The sequence below is a fragment of the Ascaphus truei genome, chromosome 9, assembly GCF_040206685.1.
Source record: "Ascaphus truei isolate aAscTru1 chromosome 9, aAscTru1.hap1, whole genome shotgun sequence".
Classification (NCBI taxonomy): Eukaryota; Metazoa; Chordata; class Amphibia; order Anura; family Ascaphidae; genus Ascaphus; species Ascaphus truei.
In genome coordinates, this window is record NC_134491.1 from 48,730,357 (window position 1) to 48,745,356 (window position 15,000).

The 15,000-nt window shown below is 51.6% G+C and overlaps 2 protein-coding genes across 4 annotated transcripts in view; one reads left to right on the plus strand and one right to left on the minus strand.

The window, feature by feature from the left end:
• Window positions 1-6: 6 nt before the first annotated feature.
• On the plus strand, window positions 7-1,589 carry ERG28 (ergosterol biosynthesis 28 homolog). The gene is made up of 4 exons (XM_075614701.1): window positions 7-402; window positions 772-862; window positions 1,002-1,120; window positions 1,239-1,589. Exons 1-4 carry the CDS (start codon window positions 270-272, stop codon window positions 1,322-1,324), a joined length of 429 nt encoding a protein of 142 aa, XP_075470816.1. The 5' UTR covers window positions 7-269; the 3' UTR covers window positions 1,325-1,589.
• The window catches only part of FLVCR2 (FLVCR choline and putative heme transporter 2), a 25,935-nt gene continuing 12,190 nt past the window's right edge, over window positions 1,256-15,000 (minus strand). For 2 of the 3 annotated variants that reach the window (XM_075614700.1, XM_075614698.1), the window contains 3 exons: window positions 14,455-14,566; window positions 13,985-14,040; window positions 1,256-1,858 (listed from right to left, as the gene is read on the minus strand). In XM_075614700.1, the coding sequence (XP_075470815.1) occupies window positions 1,790-1,858; window positions 13,985-14,040; window positions 14,455-14,566 (237 nt within the window). In that variant the 3' untranslated portion in view covers window positions 1,256-1,789. Of the gene's footprint in view, window positions 1,859-4,707; window positions 4,760-13,984; window positions 14,041-14,454; window positions 14,567-15,000 lie in introns of all 3 variants that reach the window. The other variant, XM_075614699.1, reaches the window with a different exon arrangement.

Sequence of the window (15,000 nt, forward strand, 5' to 3'; positions counted from 1 at the left end):
GGTCCTGGCCTCCGGATCGTCGCTGCTGCCCCCGTGAGGGGCCTGGCCTCCGGATCGTCGCTGCTGCCCCCGTGAGGGTCCTGGCCCCCGGATCGTCGCTGCTGCCTCTGGATCGTTCCTCTCCCCCGGATCATCGCTGCCCCGTGAGGATCCTGCACCCCGGATCGTCGCTGCCCCCGTGAGGTTCCTGTCACCCGGATCATCGCTGCCCCGTGAGGATCCTGCACCCCGGATCGTCGCTGCTGTCTCCGTGAGGTTCCTGCCCCCAGATGAGCCGGTTTCTCGCTGTCCTGCGCAGTTGGCTCATGATGGTTTCCATCATTGCAGCCGGGAACACGTTACAAAGCTTCAGGGACCACAGCTTCCTGAGTGACAAGCTGTACACGGGCAGACCTGGCCAGGGTATGTTTTATATACACATCAGCCACTGTGTTTTTATATACACACCTTTTCATACCCATATAGCTTCCCCCTTCTGACCCCCCCCCCCCCAAATGGAGACCCTCTTACCTCTGAAGCCACCTGCAGTGTGACAGATCACCTGAGCTTGCAATCTGCTGCCCCACAATGCCTTGCGGCTGCCGCTGCTGTTTGGCGCCTTTTCTGGGTAAGACATTGTGGGGCGGTTGTGTTGTGCTATAATACATGTATATAAAAAATATTTCCCTCCCCCTCAATGTGTTCATATACAGGGTGTGTGACCTACGGTGCATATATCCCCTCCTCTCCCTTCCCCGTACCCTCTTCCCTGCCCCCCCTCTCTCCTCGCAGTGAATGGTCTCCAGGCTCGTACGTTTGGCGTGTGGACGCTGCTCTCCTCTGTTATACGCTGCGCCTGCGCCATTGACATCCGGAATAAGACGTAGGTCACCTTATGGTATACCACGCTCCCTTGCTCCTGCCTTCACTCCTCTTTTGCGCCCTCCCCATCGCCTCCCACCCCCTTTCTCTCTCGCTGTCCCCCCTCGGCAGCTGTATCACACCTCCCTCTCTCTCGCCAGGCTTTATCATCTCACTCTCTGGACCTTTGTCCTTGCACTGGGTCACTTCCTGTCTGAGGTTTTTGTTTATCACACAGCTGAGATGACAATAGGTGTGATGGCTCCGCTGATGGTAGCAAGTGAGTAATAAACCCTGTACTCTTTTCCCCCCCCCCCCCCCCCCCCCCCCCGTGGGGTATTAAGGCCTGTACTTTCTCCCCTCTGGGGGTATTAAGGGCTGTACTTGCACCTCTGTAGGTTTTTCCATCCTGGGGATGCTGATCGGTTTCCAGTATGTGGAGATTCTGCAGGAGCCCCTGCCCCCCAACAAGAAGAGGAATTGACCACCCCCAGCTCCCCTCCCCAATAAGGAGCTGTCGGACTTGTGCAGTTTGGTGACGAGCCTTTGTGGCATGAACAGTGCATTTTATTGTTGTGCAGGAATCCTGTAGGGCTGTGTGCCACATACCGAACACCCAGAATGCAATGCTACACCCACCATGCCCCACGCACAGTCATGTTCAGATAATTGTGTACTTCTTAGTTTCAGGAAAACCATTTACAGAAACTACTTCTTTGGTATAAAACAAATAAATGACCATGAGCCCGTGACGCCTCCACCTGTTCATAGACTGGATAGAAAGAGGCGCGAGCGGGATGAAAGTAGCACAGGGTGAGCACTTTGTCTGCCCAGGATTGCTGTGGGTGATGGGTTTGGTGACGTCTGTGGTAACTGACTTGCTCGTCCTGCTGCTTTCATTCCATGGAAGAGGTGCATTCTGGAGATGTGCAGTGGTCCCCTCTGCTTCTCACACCTCATGCGACAGGCGGTGATGTGCAGGGAGATCCCCATTGTCTGAGTAACACTCAGTTGGCTCCTGTGTGAGAGAGGGTGTCAGGAGGGGCTGTGTATTACCCCCACACACACCACCCAATCACAAGCCTAGAAACCCACATGTACTGTACAGCCAGACCCAGAGACCCTGCAGGGACAGACACCACATGGAGGGGGGAAGCAGACACGCCAGTTAAAGCTGCAGTCCCAATAGTCACGGATGTCTCCCCACCTCAATCTTACTCCCCTGTCTGACACCAGCCACCTGTGTAGCACAGACATGAACGATCCATCAGTCTGAGTACCAGCTAATAAGGAACAAAAAAAGGGAGGTCACTGCGTCAGACACAGCGGTTCCCTTAGAACCCCTTTATGGTACACACTCCTTGGCAATAGAGATCAAACTGACATGAAGACAGTGTGAGACTAGTTTACAGATCAAACTGACATGACGACAGTGTGAGACTAGTTTACAGATCAAACTGACATGAAGACAGTGTGAGACTAGTTTACAGATCAAACTGACATGAAGACAGTGTGAGACTAGTTTACAGATCACACTGACATGACGACAGTGTGAGACTGATCTGTAAACTAAACTGACATAACGACAGTGCGAGACTAGTTTACAGGACTAAAAAGGTTCTTATGTTAGAACCTATAAAGTACCCCTTGTGAATATGTATCTAGTTAACTTATTTTAAAAAGTTTGTCTAATTGTTAGAGATGGCGAACAACAACACAGACACTATACATACACACACAAAACAAACACAGGGCTTAATAATAATATTCCCCTGATAATGTATACGAGAGTCCAAAAAAAGCTTTAATTAATAAGTTAGCTCTTATGGAGTGGTGATCTCCTTTATTTCAATAGCATGGTATTATCTTTCCATCTTTACATAAATACCCGATGCAAATGTCTCGTGAAGAAGACACATACAAGAGAGAATGTTTAAAGGTCACGTTTCCAAATCTGACAAGAGGACTCATTGTGATTAACGTAATTACACTGAATTGAAGATATTAATATTACTGTTTTGTGGCAGGAAATCAAACCTCCAGTATTTCTGTAGCCGGAGCAAATTGTAATGTAAATGATGTGCAGTGGGTGTATTGTTAGTACTCCCTCAATGCTCAATTAGATTTGCTATTTATCATATTGATGCAAGCGCTAATCAACTCGTAGGTCTAAGAGTAAGGGAACCCATTTAAAATGTCTTCTACGATAGGTGGATACAACGAATAAGACTAGTTGCTTGCTTGTAAATACATTTGCTTACTTATTGAGGCATAAGATATTTCTAGATGGTGCACTGATTTTTACAGTCAGTGGGTTCCTAGGTGTGATTGGATCCCTACTGAGGTAATTATACAACTACCTAACATTTAAATGTTTGCTGCAGTACCAAGCTCCCAACCGGAGCTATTGGAGGGGCATAATATCTAAATGTTTTTGATCATTGCCAAAATCTACAAGCAGCTGAGCTGTGTTCCCTGTCATGCAGTAGATGGTTATTAAACCTGCGCCCAGCTTGTTTCGGCCGGATCTAGCATGAAGATCATTTGCGTGAAAATATAGAGTATATTATGCCCGCAAAAAACAGAACCCTGTTGGGAAACTGACCAAGGCGCCTTGGTATAAATATAGCTGCCAATCTATTTAACTGCTATTCGTTAGTTAGAAACGGCAGGGGCAACCCTTGTCTCAGACGGAGCTGAGATCGGAGCTTTCCGGTCTCACAGCTGATCTTACAGTGTGATGTCATCACGTCTCCCAATGACATCACACTGGAAGCAGTCCCTGTGAGATCAGTTTCCCAACAGGGTTCCGTTGTTTGCGGACATAATACTCTATATTTTCACGCAAATGATCTTCATGCTGAGATCCGGCCGAAACAAGCTGGGCGCAGGTTTAATCACCATCTACTGCGTGACAGGAAACACACAGCTCAGCTGCTTGTAGATTTTGACAATGATCAAAAACATTTAGATATTATGCACCTCCAATAGCTCCGGTTGGGAGCTTGGTACTGCAGCAAACATTTAATGTTAGGTAGTTGTATAATTACCTCAGTAGGGATCCAATCACACCTAGGAACCCACTCACTGTAAAAATCAGTGCACCATCTAGAAATATCTTATGCCTCAATAAGTAAGCAAATGTATTTACAAGCAAGCAACTAGCTGTACTTATTAGTTTTATCCACCTATCATAGTGGAAGACATTTTAAAATTGGTTCCCTTAGACTATAAGCGTTGATTAGCGCTTGCATCAATATGATAAATAGCCAATCTAATTGAGCATTGAGGGGAGTACTAACAATACACGCACAGCACATAGTTTACATTACAATTTGCTCCGGCTACGGAACTACTGGAGGTTTCATTTCCTGCCACAAAACAGTAATATCAATATCTTCAATTCAGTGTAATTACGTTAATCACAATGAGTCCACTATTGTAAGATTTGGATATGTGACCTTTTAAACGTCATCTCTTTAAGTATGTGTTTTCTGCACGAGATATTTGTATCGGGTATTTATGTAAAGCTATTGAAAAAAACATAGGGGGAATCACCACTCAATAAGAACTAACTTTATAGTCCTGTAAACTAGTCACACTGTCATTATGATCTATTGGCCTAGGAGCGTACCATAAAGGGGTTCTAGGGGATCTGCTGTGTCTGATGCAGTGACCCCCATTTTTTGTTCTCTAATAGTTACCGAGACCCCAGTGCACCCCGTACGTCAGACACTTCAGCTGAGCGGGTGGTTTCTCTCGATACTAGCTAATAAGGACTGCAACGTTAACAGGACCCATCTCTTCCCCCCCCCCCCCCCCCCCCAGAGAAGGAGAACCGTGATTGGCTCCTGCACCGTCACTTACCTCCCAGGGCAGATCCGTAACCAGCGTACTGCGCAGAGCTCACTACCAGAGGCTGCAAGAATACGAGGGAGTCACCTGTAGGCCTCATCCTCACGTGTGAGTGTGTAGAACAGTGAAATATGCGAGGATGCCGCACGCAAAGAACCACAGAAGCCAAACAGCGGAGAGCCACAAAATAAATGTATTAACTCGTGATCTAAATTGGGGGGCGCAAGATGTTATGGGGAGGGGGGGCGCGGCGGTTACAGAGGCCCCACGCTTCCCCGAAGGCATTTAAATTAAATGCCGGGTATCACGCTAGGCCTCTGTAACTTTACTTACGTGTAGAGTCATGTGACGTCACGTTGCCATGGTGACGACGCCGGAGCAGGAGGTGTGCAGGGAGAAGAGTTTGTGCACCCCTGATCTAAACCAGGAGGTGGGCAACCCTGTCGCCAATCGCCACAAGTGGCGCATTGGCCATGAAAGCAGCGAATGTGAGTTTCCAGCTCCCACCGTTAAATAAACTTTTTCCTGAAGGTTTTTGATCTGGTTTAATACTGATTCAGTTAAACAGCAATTCTACTTGTTGCCAAGTAGAACAAAGAAAAACCAGTCAAACAAATATATAAGGGAACCAACAAGTGCACTGTAAAAAATGCACTTAAAAAAGAAGCGTTAACTCAGAAGAACCCATGATGTGGGATACCGAGCAGAGCACCCCGCCTAACGCCCACTGGGAGGCAAACTCCGAAACCGTCCCAGCGGACTCGGCGTACGTGAACTCTGCCCGAATACGGGAGTGCACCAGCGCCCGGAACACTGCCACGATGTTCGTTGGGACCCCCCTCTCCAAACGCTGCTTCCTGGTCTTGTAAATGGCTACCTTAGCCACTGCCAGGAGCAGGTTAACTAGGAGATCCCTAGGCTTATTGTCTCGGGACACTGGGCACCCAAAAATAAAATGATGAGGGGAAAAACCCAGCCAGAACTGCAGAAGAAGGCTCCTCAAGGTGGATAAGAGGGGCTGCAGTCTGGCGCAGCTCAGATAAATGTGGAATACGGACTCCCGCTCGCCACAGAAGGGACAGGCGGCGGGGGAGTCCGTGAAGTGTGCCAAGTACTCTCCTGTGCTCAGTGCACCGTGGAGGACCCTCCAACTGAAATCCCCGGCGGGACGGGGAACCAAAGCTGAATAGAGCTCTCTCCACCGGGGTCTCTCGCCCTCGTTCCCAAGAAATACCCGCCTCCAGATGGTATCTGGGCGGGTGACAAGGGCGAGGTAGTGCACTATATGGAGCACCAGAGAATACAGGACGTTCCTCGGCATGCCGCGAAAACATGCCGGGGACATATCCCCAACCTGCTGAGGTTGGGGGAAAGAGGAGCCCGAGGGGGTTGCCGTGGTTTGGGTTCCACGCAAAGATCCGGAGAGCTGAAGTTGATAGGTTGACAAGGCTCTCCGGTCTGCAAAACCCCCTCGATGAAGGTGCGTGAGTCGGGGTGGATTGCATCTTTAATCTCCCGGATCAAACGACGAGGGACACGGTCAGTAAGCATACCCATACGGGGCGCAAGCACCTCTGCGCTTACCCAGTCTCGCCGCTCATAGTCCAGGAGATCCCCGACTCTGGTCACTTGCGCCAGGATTAGCCGGCGGCAAATAGAGGGTGAATCCAACATCCGAGCCCCCACTGCCGGATTATACAGCAGGGGCTCGGCGAGGAAATCAACCCCCACCGCCTGTTCCTTCCTGGTCACGGAGACCAGTTTCCAGGCCTTTAATAAGTCCCGGTAGTATGCCGGCAGCTCCGAGAGGTTTCTTCCTAAACCCTCGGGCCTGATGATAAACAGTTGCCGGTCATACCTCATACTGCGCAGCTGGCGAAAGAAACTGGTCGCCAGCTGGCACCACTGCGGAGACGGATCCGCGAATAGGTATCTCTGCAGGTATTGGAGGCGGAAAGTGTGTAACTGGGAGCGGACACACACCACTCCCTGTCCACCCTCCTCCAAAGGAAGGCACGCAACCCCCGCAGAGACCCAATGCTTCCCCATCCAGAGAAAATCCATCAATCTCCTCTGGATCTTGTTGATAAATTCGGGGGGCGGACCCATGGCCATCAGCCGGTGCCAAAGCTGACTGGCCACCAGCTGGTTGATCACCAGGGTTCTTCCCCTAAGGGAAAGCATTCTCGACAGATACACCCATGACCCCAGACGAGCAATGACTCGTTCTTCAAGCTCACTGAAGTTTTCTGGGGCTGGGTCCTCCGCAGCAGACAGGTAGACTCCCAGATATTTGAGAGTATCGCTCCCCCACGAGATATTACGAAACGCGGGGGGCAAAGAGTCCACCTGTAAGGGACCCACCAAAATGCCGGAACACTTGGACCAGTTGATCCGAGCAGAAGAGGCAGCGGTGTAGACCTCTTGGCATGCTTGTGCCCGCTCCAGATCATCTAGGTCCTGGGCCACGAGGAGCACGTCATCGGCATAAGCCGACAGGACTACCCGCATGCTGGGCTCCCACAGCACCAGCCTGGTGAGCCTCCTCCTCAGTAGGCAGAGGAAGGGCTCGATGGCCAGCGCGTATAGTTCCCCAGACAGGGGACACCCCTGACGTACTCCCCGACCAAACACAAAAGGTGCCGTCAGGGACCAATTAATTTTTACCAGACACTCTGCAGAGGCGTACAGCATCCGGAGAAAGCCCACAAATTGTGGGCCAAAGCCAAACTCCCGCAAGGTCTGCATGAGGTAACGGTGATCCACCCTGTCAAACGCCTTCTCTTGATCTAGGGACAGGAGGGCGAGTGACAGACCAGTCCTCTGCGCGTGGTGTAGCAGATCCCGGACCAGAAAAATGTTGTCATGAATGCTCCGGCCCGGGACAGTATAGGACTGGTCGGGGTGAATCACCTCTGCCAGCAAGGACTTGAGCCTCAGCGAGAGCGCTTTGGCTACGATCTTATAATCCGTGCTGAGCAGTGAGACCGGTCGCCAGTTAGAGATCTGGCGGAGATCCCCCTTCTTCGGCAGCAGAGACAGTATGGCCCGCCGACATGAAAGGGGCATCTCACCAGTCTCCAGGGCTTCGGCCAGCACCTCGGTGAAATCAGATCCCAGCATCTCCCAAAAAAACCGGAAGAACTCCACAGTCAGCCGTCTAGCCCCGGCGCTTTTCCGTGGGACATGAGATTAAGAGCTTCAGAGAGCTCGGCCAGAGTCAAAGGTAACTCGAGCCTCTCTCTTCCACCCTCGCCGACCGTGGCAAGCCCCTCCCATAAGACCCTGCACGCATCCGGCTGGATGGACTCCGGAGAGAAAAGATCTACGTAAAACCTCCGGGTTCTGTCCCGGATGCTCTCCGGGTCATTCAGAGGGGTACTGTCCTCTGCTATCAAGCAGGTGATATGTTTACGGTTTCCCGTCTTTTTCTCCAGCGCGTAGAAGAGGCGCGACCCGCGACCCTCCTCCCGAAGGAAGTGGATACGGGATCGCACATACGCCCCCCGAGCTCTCCGATCTTCCAAGTCCCGGAGAGCGCACTTCCTCTCCACATACGCACACTGCAGGAATTGGTCTCCTGCCACAGACAGCCGCCTCTCGAGATCGAGCACCTCCTCCCTAAGGGTCTCGATCTCTGCATCGCGCTGCCCGCTGGCACCTTTAGTGTGCTCTTGACAAACGAGGCGCAGATGAACCTTGCTCACGTCCCACCACTGATCTAACGTGGCAAAGTCTGACCTGCAACTTCTCCAGGCCATCCAAAAGTCTCGGACCAACGTCGCAAACCCCTTGTCCTCCAACAACGTATTGTTGAAATGCCAATAGGCGGCCGAGGGCGCTGCTGGTATTAGCGCCACCGTCACGGACACACAATTGTGGTCAGAAAACGGCGCTGGCCTAATGGTACTGGACTGAGCTTGCGACAGGCTGTGGCTGGATATGTACAGCCTATCGATCCGGGACCAGGATATCCGTCCACCTCTAAACACTCTAACATAGGTGAACTCAGTGGATACCCCGGGATGTTGTTCTCGCCAGACGTCTACCAAGGAGTAGCAGGTGATGACCTCCCGCAAGGCCGATGCAGAACTCGGGTGTGGCTCCGGACCATTCCGGTCCCTCAGAGCCTCAAGGGTGCAGTTAAAATCACCCCCGAGCACCACGTGTTCGTCCACGTCGAACGTCTCCAGGTATTCGGACAATATGACGAAGAACTGCCATCTCAGGGGTCCGGTGGCAGGAGCATACACGTTCAAGAAATTAAACGTGTAGTCCTCGTGCCGGACCCTGAGATGCAACAGGCGACCTGGAACAACAGCTTTGGCAAACAGCAGCTCAGGTTGAAAGGATTCGGAGAACAGGGTCACCACTCCACAAGATGTCGAAGTGAGGTGGCTAAAAAAGACCTTGCCTCGCCACTCCAGATGCCAGCTGGCTTCAGCCTCTGGAGTGGTATGGGTTTCCTGCAGGAAACTCACAGAGTACTTTCCCTTTTGTAAAAAGGAGAGTACCTGGAACCTGCGAAACCCGTCCTTACATCCATTTACGTTTAGCGTACCGATGCTCAAAGCCATTGGTAATCAAGAGTCTTGCTTCCCATAGGCGCTCAGGGTACTATACCCAGAGAAGCCTTTACGTGCTCTCGCAACACTTTGTTAAACTTTAGGACCCGAGCATGTTCATTAGTCCCGGAAAGTTTGGCCTTGTGGTTAGCCTTGATATATACTCAGAGAGTGGAGAATGACCGAAGCATCCTTCCACCTCTCAAGGGCCAACTGCACCTTCGTATGTCCGTGTCTACAGAGGGTATCATCCAGGAAACTATCTCCCGGGCAGGGATAACGGGGATCGAGGATTCCACCGACTCCATGGTGCCAGAGGACTCCCCTCTGAGCCCCAACTCCCCAGGCTCCTCTTGGCTGCAGAATTCAAGACCCCCGTCCTTCTCTGCGGGGGCCTCTCTCAGCCCTAGATTGGATCCCCTCCTCAGTGTTTCCACGAGGGGGTCCACTGTGCTCTCCATCTCCATCCCCGAGTCAGGATGTTCAGGGGCAGCTGGTGGCGACATGGCAGAGGCAGTGGTCTCCCGAGAGTCCTCGGGGGCCACAGAAGCACACATGCCACGGGTGTTCGCATCACCCGCGGGAGGGCACTCAACCGCGGGAGGGCCCTCACCATCCGCGGGAGGGCCCCCACCATCCGCGGGAGGGCCCCCACCATCCGCGGGAGGGCCCCCACCATCTGCGGGAGGGCCCCCACCATCCGCGGGAGGGCCCCCACCAACCATGCGGGGGCACTCATTAGCAAGGGCTTCATAGGGAGGGTCTTTCCCAGCGTTCACTCCCAACAAAGTGCCTGCCCAAAACTCTGCACCAAGAGGGTTCAGGTCAGACAACTCCCAGATGTAATCTGAAGTGCTCACCAAAACACCCTCCAAACCCTCATCCACGGGGGTCAGCCCTAACCCATCTCCTTCCTCTGGTGACGCAAACCGGGGCTTTTTATCCCTATGTGCGTCACCCGAAGGCGGTACAGCCGGAAGGGGATCTTGGCTGGCTCTGAAGATAGGTGCATTCGGCATGTCAAATTCACCGAAGCACAATTCTCCGGGGGACGCTCTCCAACCGAGAGGGGCTTTGGGAGGCTCCCCAATGTCCCCAGAGGTGTCTGGTACCTCCAGCTGCATTCCTTCCAGAAATTCGAGGGGGGGGGGGGGGCTGTACATTTGTGGGATACGGCTTACACTGGTTAATCCCAACCAGTGGGCCGGACAGGACCACCTTGTGCGGAACCGATTTTTCTTTCCGCTTCCGAGACTTCAGAGGGTAAACGTAATATGGTTCACCCTCCTCAACCTCCTCAATCACCCTCTTATTGGTTTTAGATTTGCTCTTCCTGGGGATTGATTTCCCAGGAGAGGGTGCCTCTGTCTCCATAGCAGGAGTTTCCTCCCGCTCCCCTTCACCCTGTACGGTGCTTACAATGGGGTTAGGGGGTTCTTGGGGGGGGGACAGCGACAGAGGGTGACTGTTGTGGGGTGACTTTGTTCTTCCCCCTCTTTTTTGGGAGGAGAGGTTCAGATGTCACTGTTTGAGTTGCGACAGTGACATCTTCTGTGGTCCCAGGGGGGACCTGGGCCCTCGAGATCTTTTCCTTCTCCCTCTGTTCTTTGGGGAGAGGTTCAGATGTCACTGTTTGAGATGGGGCAGTGACATCTCCTGTGGTCCCAGCGGGGGCCTGAGCCCCCGAGGGCTCCGCTGCGGTGGGCGCAGCGGCACAGGGTGTTTCCTCCTGGGGGGAGACAGCGATAACAGAGGCTGGTCGCTCCAGGGCGACCCCCTCTCCTTCCTTCCGCTCTCCAGGAAGAGGTGCAGAAGTCACTGTTCTGGATGGGACAGCGACATCTCCTGCGGTCTCAGGTGGGCACAGCGGTACCGGGTGTCTTGGCAGAGGGAAGGGCGGGTGCAGGAGTTGGGATGGGTCCTCTGTTCCCTTTGAGGCAACTCCTACGAGTGTGCCCCAGCTCTTTGCACAGATAACATCTAACCCCCTCCGTGCCATAAAACACAGTGTATGCTATGCCCTCGTAGGGCACCCTAAACGAACCCTCCACAGATTCAGTGCTCCCTGGCAGCAGCAGTTGTACCTGCCGCCTAAATGAGAGTACATGCCTCAGCGCCCTATCTCTGCAGCCCAAATATAATTTTATTATGGGGGACTTAATGTCTCCCAGGGGTTGCAGGTACGGCTTCACGAGGCAATCTGGGATGAAGGGGGGCACATTTGACAGAATGACCTTTGTGCCTAACCCCTCCATGGGTTCTATAGGGATGTATTTCCCCCCTACACTGATGCCTTTCTGCACCAGAGTGTGAGTGGCAGCCAGCGTACGGAGGAAAAAAATGCCCGTCCCATACATTTTGCTGGCCGCCACCACAGCAGAGGGACCCACCACATCAGCCACAGCCCTCACATATATCTCCATGTTTAGGCCAGGTGACATTGGGCACCTCACCCCAAGCTTCCTGCTCATACACGGCGTGGCCCTAGCATTGTTGTTGCTGGGGTCAACGCCTGCAACTGCCCCATGCGCCCATGTTGGAACTGGGACCGCTGGGGCCACGCTGCTAACAGGTGCTGGGGGAGGCGTGGCCAGGGCACTGGAAGGACCAGGCCTAGGGCTGTGACTAAGAGTGTTGCTCCTAGGGGCCACAGTTTTTGGTGTTCTATATCCGGTCGTCGCCCCCGTTGCTGCACTTGTCCTATTCCCCTTTCCAGGCATGATAACAAATAAGCCTCTAAGTCAGGGGAGGGTATTGCTTAGGGAGAGAGGTTTTGAGAGGAACTGTCCCTTTAAGAAGAGATCTCTCTGCAAGGGGAAAAAAACAGCAGCTTTTAAAAACCTGCTGCAGTTTTAAATCTTTTTCCCCTAATTAGTTACTCTCTCTCTGTTATAATAAGCAAACACCACAATTTTCAAAGTCTTTATAGAAAAGACACAGAGCTCTCAATTGCAAGTGAGAAAAGGAATCAGGCTTAAGAAAAACAAAAGAGTGAAATTGGAAGTTTAAACAACCAGTAAAAACCTCCAGTAGTGAGGGAGGAGAGAGGGGGTGAGACTGCAGTTTTCCAGCCAGCTAAACTGCAGCTATGCTGGGTTAAAACACTGCAGCCCTTGGGTGAAAACAAAAAACGTTTTTTTAAACCTGAAAATACACCCAAAACCCTCTATAAAACTCCCAGTATACTCACAGTATACTCCCCCACAGATCCAAACCAAAAAATACCAAATAAAGAAAGAATAAAGCTGATTCCTTACCAAATGCCTGGGAGCTCTGTACATACACTTCTGAGGGAGGCAGCCTATTTTTGATCTGGTTTAATACTGATTGGCCGGCGAAGCCGGCCAATTCAGTTAAACAGCAATACTACTTGTTGCCAAGTAGAACAAAGAAAAACCAGTCAAACAAATATATAAGGGAATCAACAAGTGCACTGTAAAAAGTGCACTTAAAAAAAAGAAAGGTCTGAGAGAAGCAGCCTATTTTGATCTGGTTTAATACTGATTGGCCGGCGAAGCCGGCCAATTCAGTTAAACAGCAATTCTACTTGTTGCCAAGTAGAACAAAGAAAAACCAGTCAAACAAATATATAAAGGAATCAACAAGTGCACTGTAAAAAGTGCACTTAAAAAAAGAAAGGTCTGAGGGAAGCAGCAGCAGGTGATAGTGCTGAGGTGAGTGACGCAGCAGCAGGTGATAGTGCTGAGGTGAGTGAAACAGACGAACAGTGTGTGTTTTAAATGTTCGATTGAGCAACGTAATTTCTCCATTTTTATTTATTTATTTATTGGTGTGACGATTTTCACTTCTTATTCGCCACACCTGTGGCTACATTGAAAAATAGGTGCCCGCCTCTGATCTTAACAGTGGACACAGAATAAAGTGAACTAAATTAAACAAAATACACTCTCAGCGCAGAGAAGCTGCGAGAAGTCGCTCAGAACCCCGGATATAACGGCGAGTACGGATCTGGGAGTTCCACAGTTAAAAATAATGAAACGATAAACGTGGCTGCTAGGTGGGAGGGGTACAGTCAGGGAGGGAATGCAAAGGGGAGATTGTAATGAACCAAAAAAAAGGGGGGGCGAAAAAAGCACCAATACAATTACAAAATACGTCACCCCCTTGTGAGCGACGTCCCACAGTTTCTTGTGCGGGCATCTTGCAGTTTGTTTCCTTTGGTTCACGTTATCCCGCGTCACTGTTTAGAACACGGGTTTGGCTTCTGTGTGAGTGCGGGCTCCCTCACCCTATATTTCCTATGTACGTTCGGGATTGAGGGATCGCTCTGGTTGCCCTGCACCTTTTCTCTTACACGCGTGCATAACAGTGGTTTCTCACGTGTGCGTGCGTGTCACAGTGGTATCTCGTGCATGCTTGCATGTAATGGTGGACTTGTGTGTTTGTGCGTGTCGGTAGTCTCCCCCCATCCCTCCCATTCAGGTATGTGCAGTGTATCCCGTGGTCACAGCCTCATGTTCTAGATCTGTGGTTTTCACCCCGTGTATCGTCTGAAATACCCGTCGCAGCCAGCAGGGAACCTACAATAAATCCGTGGCATGGGTCTGAAAAACGCTGTTCTAGATCCTGAGACACTGCATGTGCTGTCACGCCGAGACCACATAATGCCCGTGGTAAACGCTCAGACCACGTGACACGCTCAGCTTCTCTCCCCCCAGACAGCATTGTGATCGGTGAGGATAGGTCTTACAGGTGCTACTTACGGCGTGTGCAGTCTCCTGATTTGCTTTCTGCCTGCGCAGGTCTGGCTGTATGAACCCTGCAGAGTAGAGAGACCAGTGAGGGGCAGAGAAGGGGGACGGGTTGCAGGGCAGTACCCTGGGGCAGGGGTTTGGCACACATTACCAGTGCCCTGGGACTGGCACAGGTCTGTGGACAGTGTCTGGTGCAACTTTATGGGCAGTGCCTGGAGAGGGGTGCAGGTCTGTGCAGTGCCCGGGGGGAGGCGAGTGCACTTCTGTTGGGGGTGTCCTGGAGTACGGGCAGGTTTCCGGGCAGTGCCGAGGGGAGGTGGGGGTCTCTGGGTAGTGCTCAGGTGGGAGATTGGTTCAGGTCACTTCGGAGGGAGAGAGGTGCAGTGTTTGGGGCGGGGCGGGGGTTGAAGGTCTCTAGGCAGTGATCGCTGGGGGTAGGTCTCTGGGCAGTGCTTGAGATGGAAGGGCGCACACTGTACCTGTAATAACTGTCCCCACGGCCAGGAAGCTGCACAGGAGAAGATTCCCAGCCTGAACCCCAAACACCTCCAGGATCTGACCCTGAGCCATGGTGAAGATCAGACCAAACACCTGGGGGATAATAATAATAATTAAAAAAAATTTTAGATAGATTATAGATAGGTATAGATATAAATCTATCTATAATCTATCTGTGATGGAGCGGCCTGTAGGCGAGGGCAGATAGACGCACAGAGAGAGAGTTCCGCTTAACTATAGTGGTTTATTTGCCACCAAACAGCAACCAAAACATTGGGGCTACTGCCCCTTTAAGGCAAAATACAAAATAATCAAATCCTATTCCGTTAGGGAAACCAACTACACCAGCAGGTCCCTAGCTAAAGGCGCTGGCCAACTAACCTGGTTGCCAGCCCAAAGCATGCCCTGGTATATGGAACAAAGTAACAGACTGCACAGGGATAGGGATATAGATAGAGAGACAGAGAGAGAGAGATAGAGAGACAGACCGAGAGAGAGAGATAGAGAGACAGACCGAGAGAGATAGA

What these genes read in the sequence shown, in the direction of transcription:
- ERG28 (XM_075614701.1), top strand. Translation starts at nt 270, where the DNA reads ATGAGCCGGTTTCTCGCTGTCCTGCGCAGTTGGCTCATGATGGTTTCC. An exon ending in CACGGGCAGACCTGGCCAGG is followed by an intron (nt 403 to 771) that starts GTATGTTTTATA and finishes CTCTCCTCGCAG; the next exon opens with TGAATGGTCTCCAGGCTCGT. An exon ending in ATTGACATCCGGAATAAGAC is followed by an intron (nt 863 to 1,001) that starts GTAGGTCACCTT and finishes CTCTCTCGCCAG; the next exon opens with GCTTTATCATCTCACTCTCT.